The sequence below is a fragment of the Neomonachus schauinslandi genome, chromosome 4 (genome assembly GCF_002201575.2).
Source record: "Neomonachus schauinslandi chromosome 4, ASM220157v2, whole genome shotgun sequence".
Taxonomy (NCBI): domain Eukaryota; kingdom Metazoa; phylum Chordata; class Mammalia; order Carnivora; family Phocidae; genus Neomonachus; species Neomonachus schauinslandi.
Window position 1 is genome coordinate 172,041,346 of NC_058406.1, and position 19,128 is coordinate 172,060,473.

The window sequence follows — 19,128 nt, forward strand, 5'->3', positions numbered from 1 at the left end:
TTTGCCACCAGATTTTCTGTCGGGGCAATTAAACCCACCTCCACCAAGAGCTGCGCATCCACGGTCCCTTCCCTGACTTGCTAAAACTTTTCTTTCTCCTCTTAAACAGAAACCTTCCTCGTTAGTAAGCATCACCCCCTAGAGATCACGGCATGGTTTCTAAGAAGAGAGATGAAGACTATATTTCCCAAAGAAGCCAATTAAGATGCTTTACACCAAGAAAATATTTCAAGTATAATTTACTATAACTTGAAAAGTAATTGGGGAAACCCAGGAAACAAAATTTAAACTGGGGTGAAAAATGAAAAAAAAATAATAAAGTTAAAATTTTAGTAGAAGAGCAAATAACGTCTTCGTCTAGACCTCTGTGAGTCTGTTTATTAGGTTTATAGTATTGGCTTTTTGCAGCCTCTGGTCAAAAAAGATAGATTAAACTATTGAAATGTCAGGCTCCAGGGTCAATACAGTAGAACGCTCCAGTTTTAGCAGCCTCAAAGAAAGTCCTGATAAGCTTTCAGTAGTTTCAGATGGAAAGAGAAGGCTTGACCATAATTAATTTTTACATTTAAATTAATAGTAATCTGGGAGTTAATTAAATGAGAAGGCTGCTGACTTTGTATGGTAAGGTGGCAAAAGCAAGCAAAGAACAGAACACGTTTCCCACAATCCATCCACGCTCACTTCCCCAGTGAAGTTTCGGCCAGCTCCGGGACCCGAGCTGACATCATCAAGCAGCAGGGCTTGATGAGGACTCATCGGACATCTTCTAGAGTTCGGACTATTGGGTCGGCTCCACAGCACGTCCCTACCTTCCCGCTGCCTCAGTCTTCTCCCCATCGCCTGTCACTCAGGCTGGCTCTGTCCTGGGTCCCTAACCCTGGGCATCAGCCTGGAACTTCTCTGAGGGCGGGTACTGTCTCTGCAGCTCCTAACATCTGCCTCACATTTACGCCTGGTAGGTGTTCGGTAACCCTGCCTTCCACGGAAATAGGTACACCCACCCACAGCTGGAGCAGATGCCCAGTTGTTTTAAAATGGTTTTGAGATAAAACCTAACCAAATCCCCAAAAAAATATTCGAAGTGTTTTTTTTTTTTGGATGGTAATATTTAAATACCTTTAGATTATAAATTATCACTGTCTTTATTATAGGGGAAAAAAAAGAGCCCAATAAAGCATGTGACAAAAGGTGATCTGCAGCGTGAAAATTAAATTAGTCACATACAAAAATGACGTCCCCTATGTGTCTGCCTACATATATACTCAGATATATATGTATGTATAAGTTAATAGTAATAAATAATTAATAGTAATAAATAAATAATTAAAAAATCAAGAGCAGTGCCACCACCGTGTTTAACTGCACAAAGGTGTTTGAAATTTTGAAAAGGAGAGTCAGAAGAGCTTTTAGATCAAAGATCACAGTTTTTTTAAAAAGGCACGGCAGAAAGCTGCTTGGTGATCTCCTGAAAACACATTAAAAGCGAAGTGATTATTTGGTTACCAGACTCAGTTCTATCAGGACAAAAAAAAAGGTATCTGAAGCATGTGTCTATCGTAACACATCGTGTAAATCTCAGAAGAAACTACCAACACTTTATAAGCCTAGAGTCCAGAAACCCACCACCTGTGGAAGGTGATGCAGAGGCCTCAAGAGGAGTTCTGGCAGCAAGGGAAACTTCAGGTAACCAGACCCCAAATCACTGGAAGCCTCAAATAACCAGATTTCTGCTGGCCCTGAACTTGCAGCATTCCTGCTCCATCCTCAGGCTACCCATCTTCTAGGAGAGCACTCCATTATAAACAGAATGACGACTCTGGTGCCTTCTAGAAGGTTCCATTCACCTCAGACATACACAAATGTGTGCACTCGGTCAAAAAAATGCACTTACATATTTTAGAAAACAATATTTTTGTAAAGGAAAGAAAGAAAACTGTTTTCTGGTTGTACTCTGGATAACGAGAAAATCATCTGGAACATTCCAAGCAACTGATCTGACTTGGTGGGTATACATAACTATACCACCGTGGCCATCTTGTCTGGAAGGACATGGTGCCTGAGACCACCAGCTATGTGGCTAGCGCTGAGAAAGAATGCTTCCAGAAACCCCTGCTCACAGCCTCCATCCTCTGCCTTCAGGCCCAAGTGCCCCACGAAGGCTCCCAACCAAATACCAATTCTACTGAGCCCTGGGACCAGAAGCATCTCTTCATGTTACACAGTCTAGCACCCTAGGCGTCCTGAATCTTTCCCTCGGGTGCCTTGATGGGGAACTCATTATCCTCTCTAGGCAGCCTGAGCCAGTGCTTGGGCAAGTCTAATTGCCAGAAACTTCCTTTTGTGTTGCACTGCAATCAACCCATCAGCCTTTCCCTGGAGGTCCAAATTCTGCTAATTGGGACAATGCCAGGGACTTCGAGTGACAGATGCACAGTGTTCCAGCCTCCGTGCAGAATTCAGATAAAAGGATTATCACTGCAGCCAAGAACTTAAGGCCTCTGGAAAGAGAACTCTGGAACAGCTAAGGGAAAACAGCTACTTTTTCTTCCCTCCTCCTTTTTACCAAACTTCCAAACCTTTCCAAACCTTTAAGTGTCTTCCCTGGACCTTCCTTCCAAATCCCTTTCATCTCAAAGCTGCCAAGCCGTCAATGACATGGAAATCAGTCCCGAATGTTTACCAGCCAGATCTTCCATGGGACCCCAGATTCGATGGAAGCGATGGCCACTTGATTTATAAGCATTTACCTCTGGACTCACTGAAATGTTACTGGCCGCAAACCCTGTTACTTGTCCAATGTTAGGTCCCAGGTGCGCCAGGGAGATAGAACATACGTTTGAAAAGCACCAAGAAAACACATCCAAAACAAAGGGGTGAGGCCAAAACTGACAGAAGATCTGGTTATGGGTGAAAATTCTCCTGCCCTCATCGTGAAATGGTTTTACGGTTTTTACAAGAACTGGGAAGACATTTTTGAAAAATGTCAAAGCTTAAAAACTTTGTCCAGTCCTTGCCCCCCTTCCACCAAACTACTCCAGCTCTCTGAATGTATTTTCCTCTAATTCCAAATGAGAACTGCCCGTTTAGGAAAAGAGGAAATTTGGTTTTGGGGGTTTCTACCTAAAAATTGTCCCAAACATTGTCCCAAACAAACACTGAACACAGAGTTTTTTCCTCATGGGAAAAAACAAAAACATTTCATCAGTTGTGAGACAACAAATTCAAAAAGCTGGTATCAAGATGAACAGCCTGGAAGAATGTCACCCCCTCAAGTTTGAGTCCCTAGATTTTTGGTCTTAGGAAAATGTCACAAATGCTTGCAAAGTAGATGTAGCTAGATTTTTCTCTGCACATTCCCAGTCCACGTTGGAAGAGCAGAGCTGGGTCACGGATCTGACAGGCGGCCAGTGTGTGGATGACAGCAAGCAGGGAGGCGGGCGGAGGGCCACGCTGCCCCAGTCTGGTTTTCCCTGGGAGTCCGCACACTCACGAACACCATGAAAAAGCTCTCTATAAAGCACATGCTCCCAGGCTCCCACTGCAGCCATTTCTAACATTCTCACAAGGCTTAATAAAGGGTTTTGGAGATTATAGGCTGTGAACGATGGAGGAGAAAAGGACATAATTTCTGTAATAATTACTAGAGGACATCTGCATGAAGGCTTTTATGCATTATCCCAAGGCTTCCAAGAAATTTATAGGTTTCATTACAATGCACAATAGGCATGGAAACTGTCATTTTGGAGACAAAGGTAGGGGGGAGGGAACAAGTCAAGTACAACTTTGCAAGGGCCTCAAATTAATAGATATTCTGCACTTGGGAGCTTTAATTCAGATGGATTCTAGGTGCTCCTGCTCCCCAGGGCCGTCATATGCACCGAAGCCTGAATCCGATGCTTTCTGCTTCCAAGTCAAACCAAGCACGTGCTCGTTTCCCCAAAGGAACAATATTAATGGCAGAACTTGTATAGTTACCTTTTTTTGCTTTCTTCTGCAGCTTCAGTGTATCTGAGGACTTCTTTTTTATCTCTTGGCGAGCTTTTTTATATTCTAAAAGAAGGCAGAATATTGAATCATTTTACCACTTTGCGCAATGGAAAATATTCTAAGGAACAACCATTACTTTCATTACGGAAAGCAGAAACGATGCCCTGCAATGAAGAGCTTAATCCAGAATGCCAAATGATAACAATCTCACACTGACATTGTATGGCCCAGGGGTGATTATTAACAAGAAAAGCCACAAAATGCACCTTGGTCTTTTCCTGATAGTATTCACTCATATCATCTGTGAAGAAAGACGTCATTCGGGGATATTTCACTACAAGTGAAAAATCCACAATTTCTCGGCCCACGTATCAGGAAATTGAAAAATAGGATTTGCTTTCCCAAAGGCCCAAATCCACAGTGCTTTGCTCAAAAAGGAACCCATGTGGCAAGACGCTTGCCAGATGTTACAATTCAGCAAAGAGCCCCCGAGCCCCCGGCGTGAGAGATCAGACGGCATGGGGGCAAACTGGGGAAGGTCCAGCTGCCTTAGCCTTACTCTCACACCCACACCAAGGCTGGCGCTGGATCCCGAGGGGGGGCGGCCCACATATGTACACCACGTCCCCCCCAACGACTTCCTCGTCCCCCACCAGTCTACACCTGCTCCTGGACTTCCCATTTCTGTCCGCTGGCGCCTCCATCACCCAGATGCAGACATCTGAAGTGACAACCGCCTCTGACACCTCTCTCCTCCTTTGCTGACCTCATATTCAAATAACTGCCCGTTCGACCAGTTCCCTTGCAGACTTCCCGGATGCTTCCCTCCCCGCAAGCCCCCCAGCCCCATGCTGCCACTCAGGGCCCTCAGTCCCACGCTCCTGGGATCCGCTATGCGCCAACCCTTCCTTCTGGCTTCCTCCCGCCTCCAATCTCCCCATAGGCCTTCCCTCCCCAGCATTCACTGCAGGTCATATGATCCTCGGAGAAACCTGCCCCTCCCACGCTGCCAGTACCCCCAGCCTTTGGGTCCAGGAGGACCAACTGGGGAGGTGTCCATCTGGACCACTCTGCCCCCAGAGCGCGGCACACGAGGTGCTGAGGTGCTTTCGTTGAAGCATACGCAGAGAGGGTGGTGGTTCCGGGCAGGAGACCCCAGGTCAGCTTCTCTCTTTAAAAGGTTGGCTTTCGAAACGTGCTGGAATGCCTTAATGTGTGAATCTTTGGCGCTGAAGCCTGGCATTACCGTTCATGTTTCATTCAGCCGATCACAGCCAAGACCACTGAGAGCCTGGGCCATCAGCCGCTGAGGGAGGTTTCGGGAGTCCTTATCCTCCAACGCCGAAATGGGAGAAGTGGGACCAGAGGGGGCCCTGCGGGGGGCACCAGCAAGGGCAGGAGGCAACATCCGGCAACATCCGCAGCTCTGCTCGGGGCGCGTGCTGCTACGCAACAGACAGCCTTCCCCCGTACCTTTCGCGTGGTCTTTATCCAGCTGGTTGGCCACTTTCTTCCATTCTTCCATCTGTTCTTGAAGGGGGTTTATCAGACAATCGATTAAAGCACTTTCACCCAAAAAAAAAAAAAAAAAAAAAAGGAAAGACAAGGAGAAGTTAAACAGATACATTCTGTTGTGAGGTTGTCAAAACCACCTAAGTCACGACAACTGGGTGCAAGGCAAGGCAGCACCTAAGCCCAGGTTCACGTCCAAATCTCCCCATTTCGTAACAACCTTATTCTCAGAGTGCTCTCCAGGGACTGGTAGGAGGCCGTCAACATGACTGGATGGAGCAAGCCCTCTTCCCATTTCCCCTGCTTACATTCTCTCTCTTGTGTTCACAAGCATGGTCGCAGACCTGTGGGGTCACCCCTCTGGCTGCACAACAGAAGCTCCTGGAGAGCTTTAAAAAGGTAAAGACATCAGGGCTACACCCCAGACCTCATGCCTGAGAGAAACCTGGAGGGTGGGACCCCAGTATTACTATTTTTTTCTTTTTTAAAGCCACATGATTCTGATGTGCATTCAGAATTAGAAGTCATGAGTGTAGACTAGCTGGACAGCCTGGAGAAGGAAAGCTGAATGGCCAGCTTCTGGAGAAGAGCGGCGAAGGCATCCCCAGGTACCTCCCCACACAGAGGAACCGTGTGAGGCACAGACCCCCAGGGTTTATGTCTGTGTAACAGAAGGAAAATGGATACATTCCTACGTCACAGAGATGTTGTAGAAAAATTAGCAAGTGCCCATAAATCGCTCGAATTGCCCTGGTGAGAATTACTACAAAGGTGCTCTCAGACTACTTTTTGATCATGGGCCTCCTGAAAATCTTGAAGTTCTTGGTACAATTCCCTCCTTTCCTCATCAGGGCCTCCCCTCCCTCACGCACACGCCAGCCATCAGCACAGCTCACCCCCTCCTTTCTTCCAGGTCTCTATTCAAATTGTCCTTCTGAACAGACTCGCTCTAACCACCCAGGGTGGAACCGGGCCACCTGCCTCCTAGCCCACGGATTTCGCCTCGTGGCATTTCCCATGGCCTGACGTTGTGGGGGGTGTAGGCGGTGTCTAGAGTGTAAGCCCCATGAGGACAGGGCACGGTCCTATTCAGGGCTATAGCCCACACGCCTTAAGACAGTGCCTGGCACACAGTAGGTGCTCCATAAACACTGGCTGTTGAACCAGTGTCTCCTCATCCCTAAAATGGGGTAGGGTACCGCCATTCATTCATTCATTCATTCTTTACTGCAAATAAACCCGGATGACACGTGGGAGAGGAGGCATTGCGTGGTCTGGGAGCGAGCAGGAGGGAAGGCGGGCAGATGTCATCACCTGCTACCCAGGCGCTTTCTGCTCGAAATGTGTGGACATTCCATGATTCTCACAAGCACCCCAATTTATAGCAGCTGAGATTCTAGCCAAGAGACCCACGCCTGAGCGGCCAGCCCGGGGTTCAAACCCAGGCCTATCAGTCTCCAAGACCAGGCACTTCCCACCATGTTCTGCCACCTCCCATGGTGGCCCGGCCAGGAGGGACAGAGGCCTTTCACATTGGCAACCCCTCACACAACTCACGATCCGTAAAGCAGAATGCTCCGATCTGCTTGGAAGAATGTCCCTCCCCTCCACCCCCCACTGGAACACTGGTGACTCCAAATCCCTGGCCAACCACTGCCAGTTCTACCCACTCTGGATGCTGGTAAGACAGACAAGAGGCCAGCAGCACGGAGGGCTCCATGGTTACCGCTGTCCACGGTGGGTAGAGAGGATGCCCCCGGGTAACAGCGCGTGCCCCGCTCCCCAGCACCACGACTCCCCTTCCAGAGGCTCCTGCAGAGGGTGCATGCCCTGCTCGCACGCTGGCGGGGCGCCAGGAGAGACCCACAGGAGCACAAAGTGGGGTGCAGGCTCCACGAGGGCAGGGACCCAGGCCATCCGGTTGTCCGCTGCACCCCCAGCACCCCGCCCAGAGCCTGGCATGCGGCAGACGGCCCACGAACACTTGATCAGTGAGGGAGGAGCATCACGGGCTGTGGGCACTGCAACGCTACAGGGAAAAAAGTGCTGCCCCTTCCCCCGAAACCAGCAAGGGCTGGTGAGATCCCGGCGAGATGCGCTCCTCACCTCGAAAACTGCCTGAGCTTGGCTTCTATGCTTCTGTGTCTCATGCACATCCTGGTCAGGGCGGAGCCAATCTCCCTGGTTCCACCTGAAAAAGAAACACAGGCAAAGCTGAAGACAGGAGATAAGCCGCGATCACTGAAATCTTGAAAAGAGAACGAAATCATCTGGAAAGAAGCTGGATTTCACCACGGGGTAAAACCCAAGCCACTGCCTCTCGCCAGGCGTGTGTACATGCCCTCACGCACGCACATGTGTAAATATACATGGTGACGCATTTTTCTATTATCACCAAAATAAAAGGTACCTTTACTATACACAATGCCCAGTCATACTTTCTATTTTTCTCTAAATGCCAACCGTGACCCAGAAATTGATTTTATGACCCACTAACGGATCGTGACCTGCAATGTGAAAAAATAACTTCCCAAGGAAGACGATCAAAATAGTCTCTGATATTTAAGGAAAAGCTGTTGTTTTTGTTCTGTTTTGTTCTGCTTTCCACTTCTGGCCAAATAACCCCCTTAGCATTATTTAGAACAGCTAATAAGGACACTCTAGCTGTTTCAAAACACATAGTCTAGAATACAAGTCATTTGGAGACAAGCGAGGCCAAAGCAAAATGCAATAGGGGAGCATCTTCCTAAAGGGTCTGGGGTAAGGCTGGTGAAAGAGGTCCTCAGACTCGACAAATGTCAAAGTAAGCTGTAATTCGGTTTGATTTTCCCAAAATTCTTGTCCTACTGCCCCCTTCGGGCACACCCTCTTTCAGATTATTTATAAAGTTTCCCTCCTTCCCCCTCCTAGAAACAATGCCTGAATCAGCACTTAGTTGGGTGTGGGGGAGCAAACTGCAACCACAGATGGGAATTCAGCATCAAGCACTGGAAAGCGCAATTATAAATGTTATGAAAATACTAGGACTCCTGAAATCGGGGGGGGGGGGAGTGTCAGTAAAGCATTATTTTCCACAGACAAGGCCTTTAAGGGAAAGCTGCAGGCATTTATGGTAGGTTTAACCAAGCCAAGTTAACAGGAAAAAAATGCCCTCCCTTATTAGTACTGATGACATTACTATAGTTCATGTCTCCCCCTCTGCCTGCTCTTCTAGAAATGCCAATGCGCTATTTCAGTTCCTCCTATTTTCCATTTTATTCTGCACAAAGGTTTCCAGAACCAAAAAAAATTAGTGATAATAGTAATATATATTAAATATTAATATTTCTATATCCTATTTTAGTCTGAAAAGAGAAGCCTTCTAGAACAATTCCCCCATTCCTCTAAAACACGGTTTCTTGGCCCAAATACTACAAACATGTGGGCCAGATGAGTCTTTGTTTAGGGGTGGGGGATCCTGTGCATTGTAGGATGTTTAGCAGCATCCCTGGCCTTGAACTTCCACAAATCAGTAGCCGCCCCCCCAATCTGTGACATCTAGATATGTCTCCAGACAGTATGAAGTGTTCCCTGGGGAGCAAAATCCCAGTTTGTGAAGCACTGTTGTAAGAAAACCGAGCAAAAGCTAAAGGTCACCTGAGGCTGGGCAGAGCCAGCCGGGAGTCTTGGTAAAATGTCACCCTTTAGCACCCTTTAGCCCCCGGCACCTGCAGCCACTCCCGGGAGTTAGAGACCACCTGGGCGTCCCCATCTACTGCCGCTCACCAGTCTCCACCAGGGAAAACCAGTAGAGGGCGCTGCCTGCACGCGTGACGCAGGCAAGCTTTTACTGCTTAAGGAGCAAAGGCAAGGAACACTTTATCCCCAGGGAAATATCTCCTATTTTTTCCTGGGCCTTCGTTTGATTAAAAGTTAATAACCTGGCCATGCAAGGAAGCTGGCACACTCATGCACTGCTGGAAGGAGTGTAAACTAGTCCTTTTCTGGAGGAGAATCTGGCAGCGTCCATCCAGCAAAGCCTTTAAAAACGAGTCCCCTCTTTGACGCGGCAATTCTACTTCTAGAAGTTTAACCAGGGAGAACAATTAAGGACGAGAGCAAATCCTTCCCCAGGAGGACAGTCCTTGAAATGCTGCTGACAACAGTAAAAACTGGAAGCAGAATCCCATTCTGGGGAGCAGGGTAAATAAAGCATAGAACACAGACTGGTGCTGGAGTAGCAATGTAGCCCTCTCCAGGCCAGGCCCCGGTGTTGAAGGTCGTGGGAAGGTGAGTCACCTGGGTGGAGCTCAGCCTGTGCCGGGCCCAGGGAGAAGTGCTGTGCACACAGGAACTCCCTCAATCCTCGAAACGCTCCTGGTTCTGCTAGTACAATTATATCCCCATTTCGTAGATAGGAAAAGTGTCTTATGGAACTTGCCCAAGGGCACGTTGCTAGTAAGTGGGGTTCCAACCCAGGCCAAGCCTCCAGAACCTATGCATTTCACCACTCAGCATATTGCTCTGACTACAGACAGCGGAAGCTGGGGCAGGGGCAGAGCCAAGAGCCTAGAATGAGTACCGCTAAATGTACTGAGCGCCACGCTATGAGGGCTGTTAGGCCTTTAAAGCCCCGCTCTCCAATTCTGGCTGTGCAGCCTAGAAATGTCGAACTGGTACCGTGGGACTGAGCTCCTGTCCTTGCTAAGCTACCGCCGAGAGCGCAGGGATGGGCAAATGCTTCACGGATAACCCCTGCCTCAGTTTCCCCAAGACGGGCTTCCGGGGTTGGAAAAGATCACTCAAGGTCGGTTCCCTCCCCCCATTTCTCCGCTCCATTATTTCTGTTACCTTCCCAGACATTTTCCCTAGACGGCCACCAGTCGTGTGCTGCCCCCAGGAAAGCCAGAGGCTTCCCAGAAACAGCCAGTCTATGGTACGATAACAAGCAGGTCCTACACGGGCCCCCGCAGCACAGGAAAGCCTGAGAGGCGAGGAAACGAAAACAGCAAAGACAACTTCCAAACAGCATGTCTCTGTCCAACTGGCACAGGGCAGGAGACAGGCGGGTGACCTCCGCCACGGACTCCGGGACCCGTCCACGGGAATTACTGCTGATCGCAGCAACATGGGGCACCCTAAAAATAGCTCGATCTGTGGATGTGCTTAACATCTTATGCTCTTCCTGACCCTTGCTAAAACTCACCAAAAAAAAAAAAAATCAGCAAGTTTGAAAAAGCTTCAGAGGCAACCGGCTTTAGCTACAAAGACAGAGCAGACATCTGGAAGGGCTCCGATCTGACAGTGAGAATATTTATGGAATCAAATGGATAGCTGAGACACTCAGCAGCTTGTGAGTGAGGACAAGAGCTTCCTTGTTTCTGGATTCCCCGCACCCAGCCCTGGTGCTGAAGGAAGGAGCCACCATCTACCATTCTGAGAGCGGATCACCAGGCAGGCAGGCCTATACCTGGAGGCAGGACCAGGGGGGTTGGGTTTGTCTTTTGTTTAATCCATACATCTTTGTGTGTCTTCTACGTACACACTATAGAATATTCAAAATAAATACAGGAGTCTTCTTTTAGAAAAGGTCTAGACTGATGCAAGGTCCATCCAAAGGAACAATGGTATATTCACTTCCTATTGCTTTTATAATCAATCACCACAAACTTACTGGCTTAAAGCAATGCACATTTATTATCTTACAGTTCTAGAAGTCAGAAGTCCAAAATCTGTTTCACTGGGCTAAACTCAAGGAATCAGGAGGGCTGTGTTTCTTCTGGAGGCTCTAGGGATGAATCTGTTCCTTGCCTTTTCCGGCCTCTAGAGGCTGCCTGCATCCCTTGGCTTGTGGCCTCTTCCAGCATCTTCAAAGCCAGCAGCTTAGCATCTTTTCTCTTCTCTGATCTCTGCAAGGTCCTCACATCTTCTCTGACACTGATCCTCCACCTCCTTCTTATAAGAACCCTTGTGATTACACAGACCCAGCTGGATAATCCAGGATAATCTCCCTGCCTCAAGATCCTTAACTGAATCACAGCTGCAGAGTCCCCTCTGGGATGAAGATGGAGACACCTTTGGGGATGGCAGTATTCTGCCTACCACACTGCATAAGAGTCACTAATTTGGAGAGTGCCCAGGGACACTGTCTCTCTCCAGAGCCCATTCATCCTCAAATGGTTAAGTCTGGGCCAATGACCTAATTCCACCCCCTTTGGCAGTAGCTGGTTCAGGGATGGGACAAAGAAGAGAGAAAGTTGTTGTGGACGCCTATGGGGAAAATGTCCCTGATCTTAACATCAACACACCAAAGAGATCCCACAGGTCACGAACAGAAAGCAGACTGCCCACCTGCTGCAGTCAACTATCATTATGGCAATGGGGACACCTGCTTAGGATGAGACCTGTCCTCCAGACAGAAGACAGAGAGGCCGGCATCCCCAGTGACCTCCCTGAGCTGAGACACTAACACACAGACCCTGAGCAACCTCTGGGCCTGGAGCTCCTGTTTTGCAAGAGCATACATTTCCTTATTTTTAAAGTCACTTTGATTTGGTTCTGTTTCTTGCCAGTTGAAAGGAGAAGAGGGAAGGGAGCATGGGCCTCCTGCGCTTCCCCCGAGCATCAGGAAGCAACCTGCTGCTGAAAGAAATCGCAGTCTGGGCAGTAGCTGCTGAGCGACACAAAGATGCTTTATGGCAAAGATCTTAATTCTTTCCAACGTGGTACACATGAGAACTTTCTGCTGTAACAAGCAAAGGTTTTTATAATACAGTAGCACAAAATTAGTCAGTGATCTACACTGGATGAATTGCAAAGGACACAACGGTGGAGAAAAAAGACAAAAGTCCAGAGGCTAGGCTATCAGAGTATGAATGCTGGGGCCGAATACTCTGTTTTGCACCTGAAGACACTTAAAAACTCCACAAATGCTTATTGAGTATTGCATCCATTTCCCAGGGCTGCCGTAACAAAGCACCCCGAACCAGCTGGCTTAAAACAACCACAATGTACTGTCTCACACTTCTAGAGGCCAGAGGTCTGACATGAAGGTGTGGGCAGGGCTGTGCTCCCGCGGAAACCCGCAGGGGAGAATCCTTCCCCCCTCTTCCCAGCTGCTGGTGGTTACAGGCAACCCTTGGCTTGTCGATGCATCACCCCAGTCTCTGTCTTCGTTGTCGAGGGGCAGTTTCCTGTGTGTCTCCGTCTTCACACGAGGTACCTATGAAGGCATTCTGTCCTCTGTACACGCCTGTGTCCAAATTTCTCTCTTCTTATAGAGACACCAGCTGTACTGGGTTAGGGCCCACCCTAATGATCTCACCTTAATTTGATTACACCTGCAAAGACCTCATATCCAAATAAGGTCACATTCACAGGTACTGGGGGGTTAAGACTTCGACTTATCTCTTTGGGAGACTCAATGCACCCCATAATGAGGATCTGCCTGCAGCAAGAATTGAAGTGATTCCAAAGATGACAACTAGGGCCTGACCTTTGAGGGGCCACTGGACTGGCTGTGGGCGGCGGGGGGGAAGCTACGAAATGGTGCAGGGAACGCAATCTTTGCAGCAACACCGTGGGGTTGGTATTCTTGTCCCCATTTTATAAATGGAAAAACTGGAGCTCAGGTGGGTGAACTAACTTGCTGAGGACCCCAGGGTTGAGAAGTGGTAGAGCAAACATCCAAGCCCCACTTTTACTGACACCCAAAGGCCCTTCCCCACTATGACAAACTGGACACATTCCCAACTGAGGACAGAGAGGCACATTAAAGTCACAAACAGAATATGAACTGTTTTATGTCATCTGGGGGACGACAGGGGAAAATAAGGAGGCACTGAGCCACAATCATTCCCCTGAAAAGTCTGAGAGGACTACACCCTTCCAGACTACAACTTGCCACACAGTGGCTCTGCAGAGAGGCAGGACAGAGGCATGCATCCGGTGGCCTCGTCCCCATCCCTCCACGCCGCCTCATTGGCAGGCGGCTTCCATCTCCCCACACAGCGGGGACTAATGCACCGGCCATGGTGGGGTCTCCAGCGTGCAGGTGGCCAGCGAGGGCTGAAAAGCCGGTCTGTCGGGCCCAGCTTCTGCAGCAGAAGGGGGGGGAAGGGGGAGCAAGATTTAAGAAGCGCAGGGCCACAATAAGTCACTGTACCTCCCGGAAGCCCTCTGAGGGCTCATGTTGTTGGGAGCCTAATTAGCAGTCTGAAAGAGCCACAGGACAGGGGAAGGCTCTCCGAAGCCTCTGCAGGAGAGGGCTCAAAGGGACAGCGCCGCTCACCTACTGCAGGGGTTCTCGACCCCAGCACGGCTCACGTCTTGGACCAGATCCTTCTCTGTGGTGCGGGGCTGCCCCAAGCACTGTGGGGTGTCCCGCAGCGTCCGTCCCTGGCCCTCCAGGTGCCAACAGCATGCCCCAGGTCAGGATGACCAGAAATGTCTCCACGCTGTCAAATGTACCCTGGGCGGGGGAGGGCGCAGAATCACGCCTGTTGAGAGCCACCAGCCGAGGGGAACAGTGACCATCTCCCATAAGGACAGCTCTCATGATCTTGGCGCTGGGCCTGGACAAGCCACAGCTGACATCTTCCCTGGGACGGCGGTGGCCCTGCCAACACACACTGCGCCGCCCCAAGAGGCGGGCTCACTGCCCACCCCCAGCATCCTGAGCAGAGGTAACAGGCACCCCCTGTTCATGTGATGAAGAAACAACTTCACTTGCCGTTAGAGAAACATTAATTCCAAACACGCAACTGACATTCCCCACAAAGTCAACAGGCACTGACTCCCTCCCCTGCAGCCTTAGGGACACATGGATTCCACCAGAGGTAGCTGATGTTCCAGGGTAAAATACCAGAAGGATCCACACAGCCGTGAAAGGGGGGGCAGAGATGGGCCCGATCCCAGGCACCGAAGCTCCACCGTCCATGCAGTTAGGAAGAGCTCTTTCGTGGGACCAACACGGGCTCAGAGGAACAAGGGCGGTGGAATACGGAAGTGACCTCTAGCCACTCAACAACCCGTGACTTCTGTCTGGGCACAGGCCAGCGAAGCACTGACAGCCCCACAGTGTCTCCGAAGATCAGAGACACTGGACACTATACACAAATGCCATGCAACCCTAGCCTGGGCAGGTGCTCCGTCCTTGTGCACGCGGATGCATGCAATCGCTCCCCGCATCACCTGGTTAAAGTTTAAGAGATCGCAGAGGGGTGGCTGTGTGTGGTTCCTGGGCACACAACCACCAAACATGCCAGATACGCCACACATCCCAAATAAGACTTCGTCATCCTGTGACATATTTGTATCAGGAACCTTTTCCCAAAATGTATCTGTTTAATCACCAGATCTTACCTGTTGTGGTGTGTGACCCCGTCCCCTCCCCACTGACCTCAAAAGAGTTCTGGGGGCCCCTTCCCAGCTATATTCCACTCCCCCTCACCAGCCCCAGTGCTGCATACCTGAGTGACATGCGGACCCCATGTAGCCTGCAGGCCATGGAGATCCCACAGCAGCACGCGCACCGTGGCTGATCTGGAGTCCGATCCCTGCCATCTCCCAAATTATCACGGGGATCAAGAAGAAAAGCAGTAGAGCAAAAGGGTTAAGTAAGCTAGGCTTTGAAGGGAAACAATGTGGATTCAAAGCCCAGCTCCCCCACTCACTAGCTGTGTGACCTCGGGAAGGGTCTAACTTGCTTAGACTCAAATGTGGATAACTGTATTCTACTGAACAGTCGTGCCAGTTCGTGTTTCGGGTCATCTCTGCTGTGCACATCACACCCAAAATGCATCACCTATGATTCAGAGTTTGGGCTTCTTGTGAAACAGCCTGAGTATCCCAGGTTTTTTACAATCTTGTCCCTAATCTTTCACAATTGCCTCATCCATATGCCATTTGATGGCGATATTTCTTTTTAAAAGCAACTTGCTTCTATCCCATATTTTAAGCATTCCACTTATTTCACAGAAATAACCAATCTTGATTTTACACTCATATTCCAAAGATTTACATACCTTATAATTAAAAAATTTAGCAATGGTCCATACTGTGTGGATATACAGAGAGAAGCCCACCAGCTATGAGCTTGCTAAAGGCAGGGGTTGGTACAGTTTCTAGAGAAAGACAGAGCGCTGGTTACATCAATGGGCCAATTAAGTAGGGCTCTGGTGTGGCCATAATCAGCCAAGTCCAATAGGAAGGCAGGGGCCAGAGTAACTCTGGCCTGGCTGGAGCGACTGTCCACATCAATGTGCCAGCCACCAGAGGATGGCCCTCACTTCTCCCACATGGAATACTGCCCTTCTCCAAGCAGCTGGCTGATGAGAACATGGAAGGCAAGTTAACAGTACAAAGGGCGTTTTCTGCAAAACCCGGATTATTCCTTCTTTCCAAACATCTCAGGAGACCAAAGGCTGAGAAGGAGCGGTCCAGAGGGTCTGCCTTGGAAAGGTCTGCTTAGCTATGCAACAACAAAGTGGTCATTTGATGGAACTCAGAGCTGTGGTATCAAGAGGTTCACGGTCACCTGGCTGCCGTGAGCTTCAATCTCTCCGTGCCCCCAGGCCTCCGTAACAGGCAGGCAGCTGTCCTTGGCTACCCAGCTTTTGAAGGTGTCCCGAGCTCTCTATCTCTGTGGTTTACTTTTATGTTGCAAGATCAAGACAGGTGTGTCACCGCCCTCCTTCCAGGAAAGGATGAAAAGGAAAGGTCCCATGGACTCCACCGCTCGGTACCCTCACAGGGTACTCAGGAGCTCTCCTGCCAATGGCATGTGGCAGGGTGTTACATCGTGGGCTCAGTATAGAAGGACATGTCTGTCCTTTCTCTCCAGCCGCTGCTCTTCAAGAGCCCCGAAGTCCTGAAACATCAGGAGTCTTTCACCTTGCCAGCCGGCTGGAAGTCCGCCCGGGCGTGGCATCACAGAAGCTGCCTCGGCGTGCGTCACCTGCCGCTCTGGCCAGACCGCGCAGGGCACGGCTGGGGACACCATCTGCCGCCCTCGCCACAGCCACCACGGCTCCGCACACACGCTGGCGCCGCACCTGACGGGGAAGCTGGCGCCCCACTTCTGCCATCTTGCAGGCAGGTTTCGGGGTTCTCACAGCTCTGAGTGGTGGTACCCGGACTCCGAAAGGGGGAGTTAAAGTGTCTCAGGGACCTGAGTGTGAGCCTGAATTCTAATAAGAAAGAGGGGAGCTCAATTCTTATCCTTGGAGAAGCTCAACCATGACGCCCTAACCAAGACCACACATTACCCAAATATCCAGTCCAAGGGGCCAAGTCCAAAGGGCCATCAGGGGCACCACCATAGCTGGACCAACAACATAATGGGTCTGTAGAGAGCACTTGGCACTCCAGGCAGGGGACCAACTGGACCTCAGCTGGAGGTGGGCAGACCGGCCTGAGGCTCTAGAAAGTGGACTTTCCGGGTGACCTCCAGGCTGACCCTCTTTCTTCCTCTAAGGAAAAGCATCTTATGGCAGCCAGGATGCTGGAGAAGAGACGGGACAGCATTCCTACACTCAACAAACACTGAGGAAATGCTACTGTGGTCCCATTCCCATGCCATGGACAGGGAGACAGCCCCAGTCCTCATGGAACGCACAGCTCATCCAAACGTGGAAGCAAGGAATTTTCAGGGTGACCTTTGGGCAGGAAGGTCCCTCGGAAAACTCACCAAGCAACAAACCAGCAGTTCCTTACTGCTCAGCATCACACTCCAGCCTTTAATTAGCAAAGAAGCTCCTGATGCCCTCTGAGGAGTCCCACACTGGCTGTCCTTTCTCATGTTTGGGAAACACACCCAAGTCCATCCCTGTGCATTTGTGAGGAGGCTGGTTCCTGTCAGGGGCACCATCATTTTCATTTAAAGGTCAAAGAAGGCACTCAGGATATTAAGAACAAATTAACTGTGTTTCTTTTGGCTTCATCAGCATTTTATTTTTATCCTCGGGCACAGAGAGATGGACAACAGGGAAAAGGTGGCATCATCTGATGCCCTACATTTCTTTAACGGAGGGGACGGGGTGGGGAGGGGAGGGGAAGAGAAGGGGAAAGAAACAACCAGTTCCGTATCACGGGTTACCATACAGACAGTTTACCATTCACATTAGCTATGTAAGCAGCTCCGCTCAGTAGAGACACTGGTCAGGCTTCAGTCACGGAACAGCATCCAAACACCTTATGTTAACCCTGACCATGGTTTCAAGAACACCCAACACTTCTGCATGTGCTACTTAGATCACCCAAATATGTTCTTGCAACAAATCCACAATCTGATTTCAAGGAAACTAACAGATGAGAAACGTGAGCAGTATTTTAAGCAGTGGAAGGATCTGCCCCCTTTTGTCCTCATGGGGTCCCTTAGGACAAAAGTGGAAAAAAAAAAAAAGCATAAAGATTTTTAAAAATAAACCCTTAAATCTCCCCCACAAAGGAAGCCAAACTTCCCTTTTGCTACAATGGCAATCCCAACCACCCGCTTCCACCTTCGCGGAAGAGAAAAACACATGGAGTTTCCTGTTTGAAAAACTGTATTATTCAGCTACTGTATGTGGCTTACGGGCGATGGATGATCCAGCTGGTGTTTACGGAACAGCTAATACCGTGCACTCAGCAAACGCTGGACAGGGTCAGCAACACAGTTTGGGAAGACACCCTTGTGCCCACATGTAGGGTGGAAGACACTGCAAACTGTTATCAGCTGACAATCTTGCAGCCAAGCTCGCACTCCCCAGCCTCTCCCACTTCACGACTTTTCAAAAAGCAGAGGAAACAAAACCACACACAGTCCCACCACCATCTGGCGGCTTCAGCAAGCACGAGATTCTGGCATGCAGGGTACTGGCAGCCACAGAGACCAATATTCCTCTTTCTTTGTTGCTGTTTCAAAAGCAAAGCGAGAGTGGTATTACGGAAACACAAACACACGGACCGGCTCACGCTCTGGGGAAGACAGGGCAGGAGCAAATGCACTCCAACTGGGATCCTTCCCTGCCGCTGTTTTGGATGCAATGGTACCCAGTTGGAAAATGCTGGGCGGGGGGGGGTATCAACCAGGAAATGCCAATGGCCCCCCAGACAGCTGTCACCACCAGCGCCCACCGCGAGGGTCTGCCTCTGATGCAGGTGTGCAGAAAGACGCCCCCACTGGAGCCAGGTGCTCAACTCAAGGAAGCCAACTCGTGCCGGCAAGGCGGATGTGGGCTGCAGTGTCTTCTCAGCTGGTAAAACTGAACCACTGGGCAGATAAGATGCTTACAGCCACTGATCTGGGCATCACCTCCCAGGCGGCCTTCGGGGAAGGCCAGATCATGTAGAAGGGGGCCTGAGGAACAATATGGACACAGAACAGGGCAGCTGTATCTTGGGGATCAGAGAAAGCCTGATGCATCCACCTCCCCGAAAGCGATGAGACCCTTGAGACTGAGCCCTTGATGGGTCTCTTTAGCCATCCCCTGGTTCTGCTTCCGCTGGTGACCAGACCCTCCCTGTGACTAACAATTTATCCTTAAAACCTCTGCTATCCAGAAATGTGTTGCTGGCCTATGAACTGCTCTAGCCCTTAAAGGGGCTTCTGTACATCCCTAAACTATGCCAGAATGTGCTGACTTCATCAACTCTCAGGAAGCAATTTTG

The 19,128-nt window shown here is 49.8% G+C and overlaps 1 protein-coding gene across 12 annotated transcripts in view; it reads right to left on the reverse strand.

The window, feature by feature from the left end:
- Window positions 1-19,128, reverse strand: part of MTSS1 (MTSS I-BAR domain containing 1) — a 157,669-nt gene that overhangs the window by 26,460 nt on the left and 112,081 nt on the right. For all 12 annotated transcript variants that reach the window (XM_044914672.1, XM_044914665.1, XM_044914669.1 and 9 more), the window contains exons 4-6: window positions 7,606-7,690; window positions 5,461-5,552; window positions 3,976-4,050 (exon numbers count right to left, since the gene is read on the reverse strand). In XM_044914672.1, coding sequence (XP_044770607.1) covers window positions 3,976-4,050; window positions 5,461-5,552; window positions 7,606-7,690 — 252 coding nt within the window. The remainder of the gene's footprint in view (window positions 1-3,975; window positions 4,051-5,460; window positions 5,553-7,605; window positions 7,691-19,128) is intronic.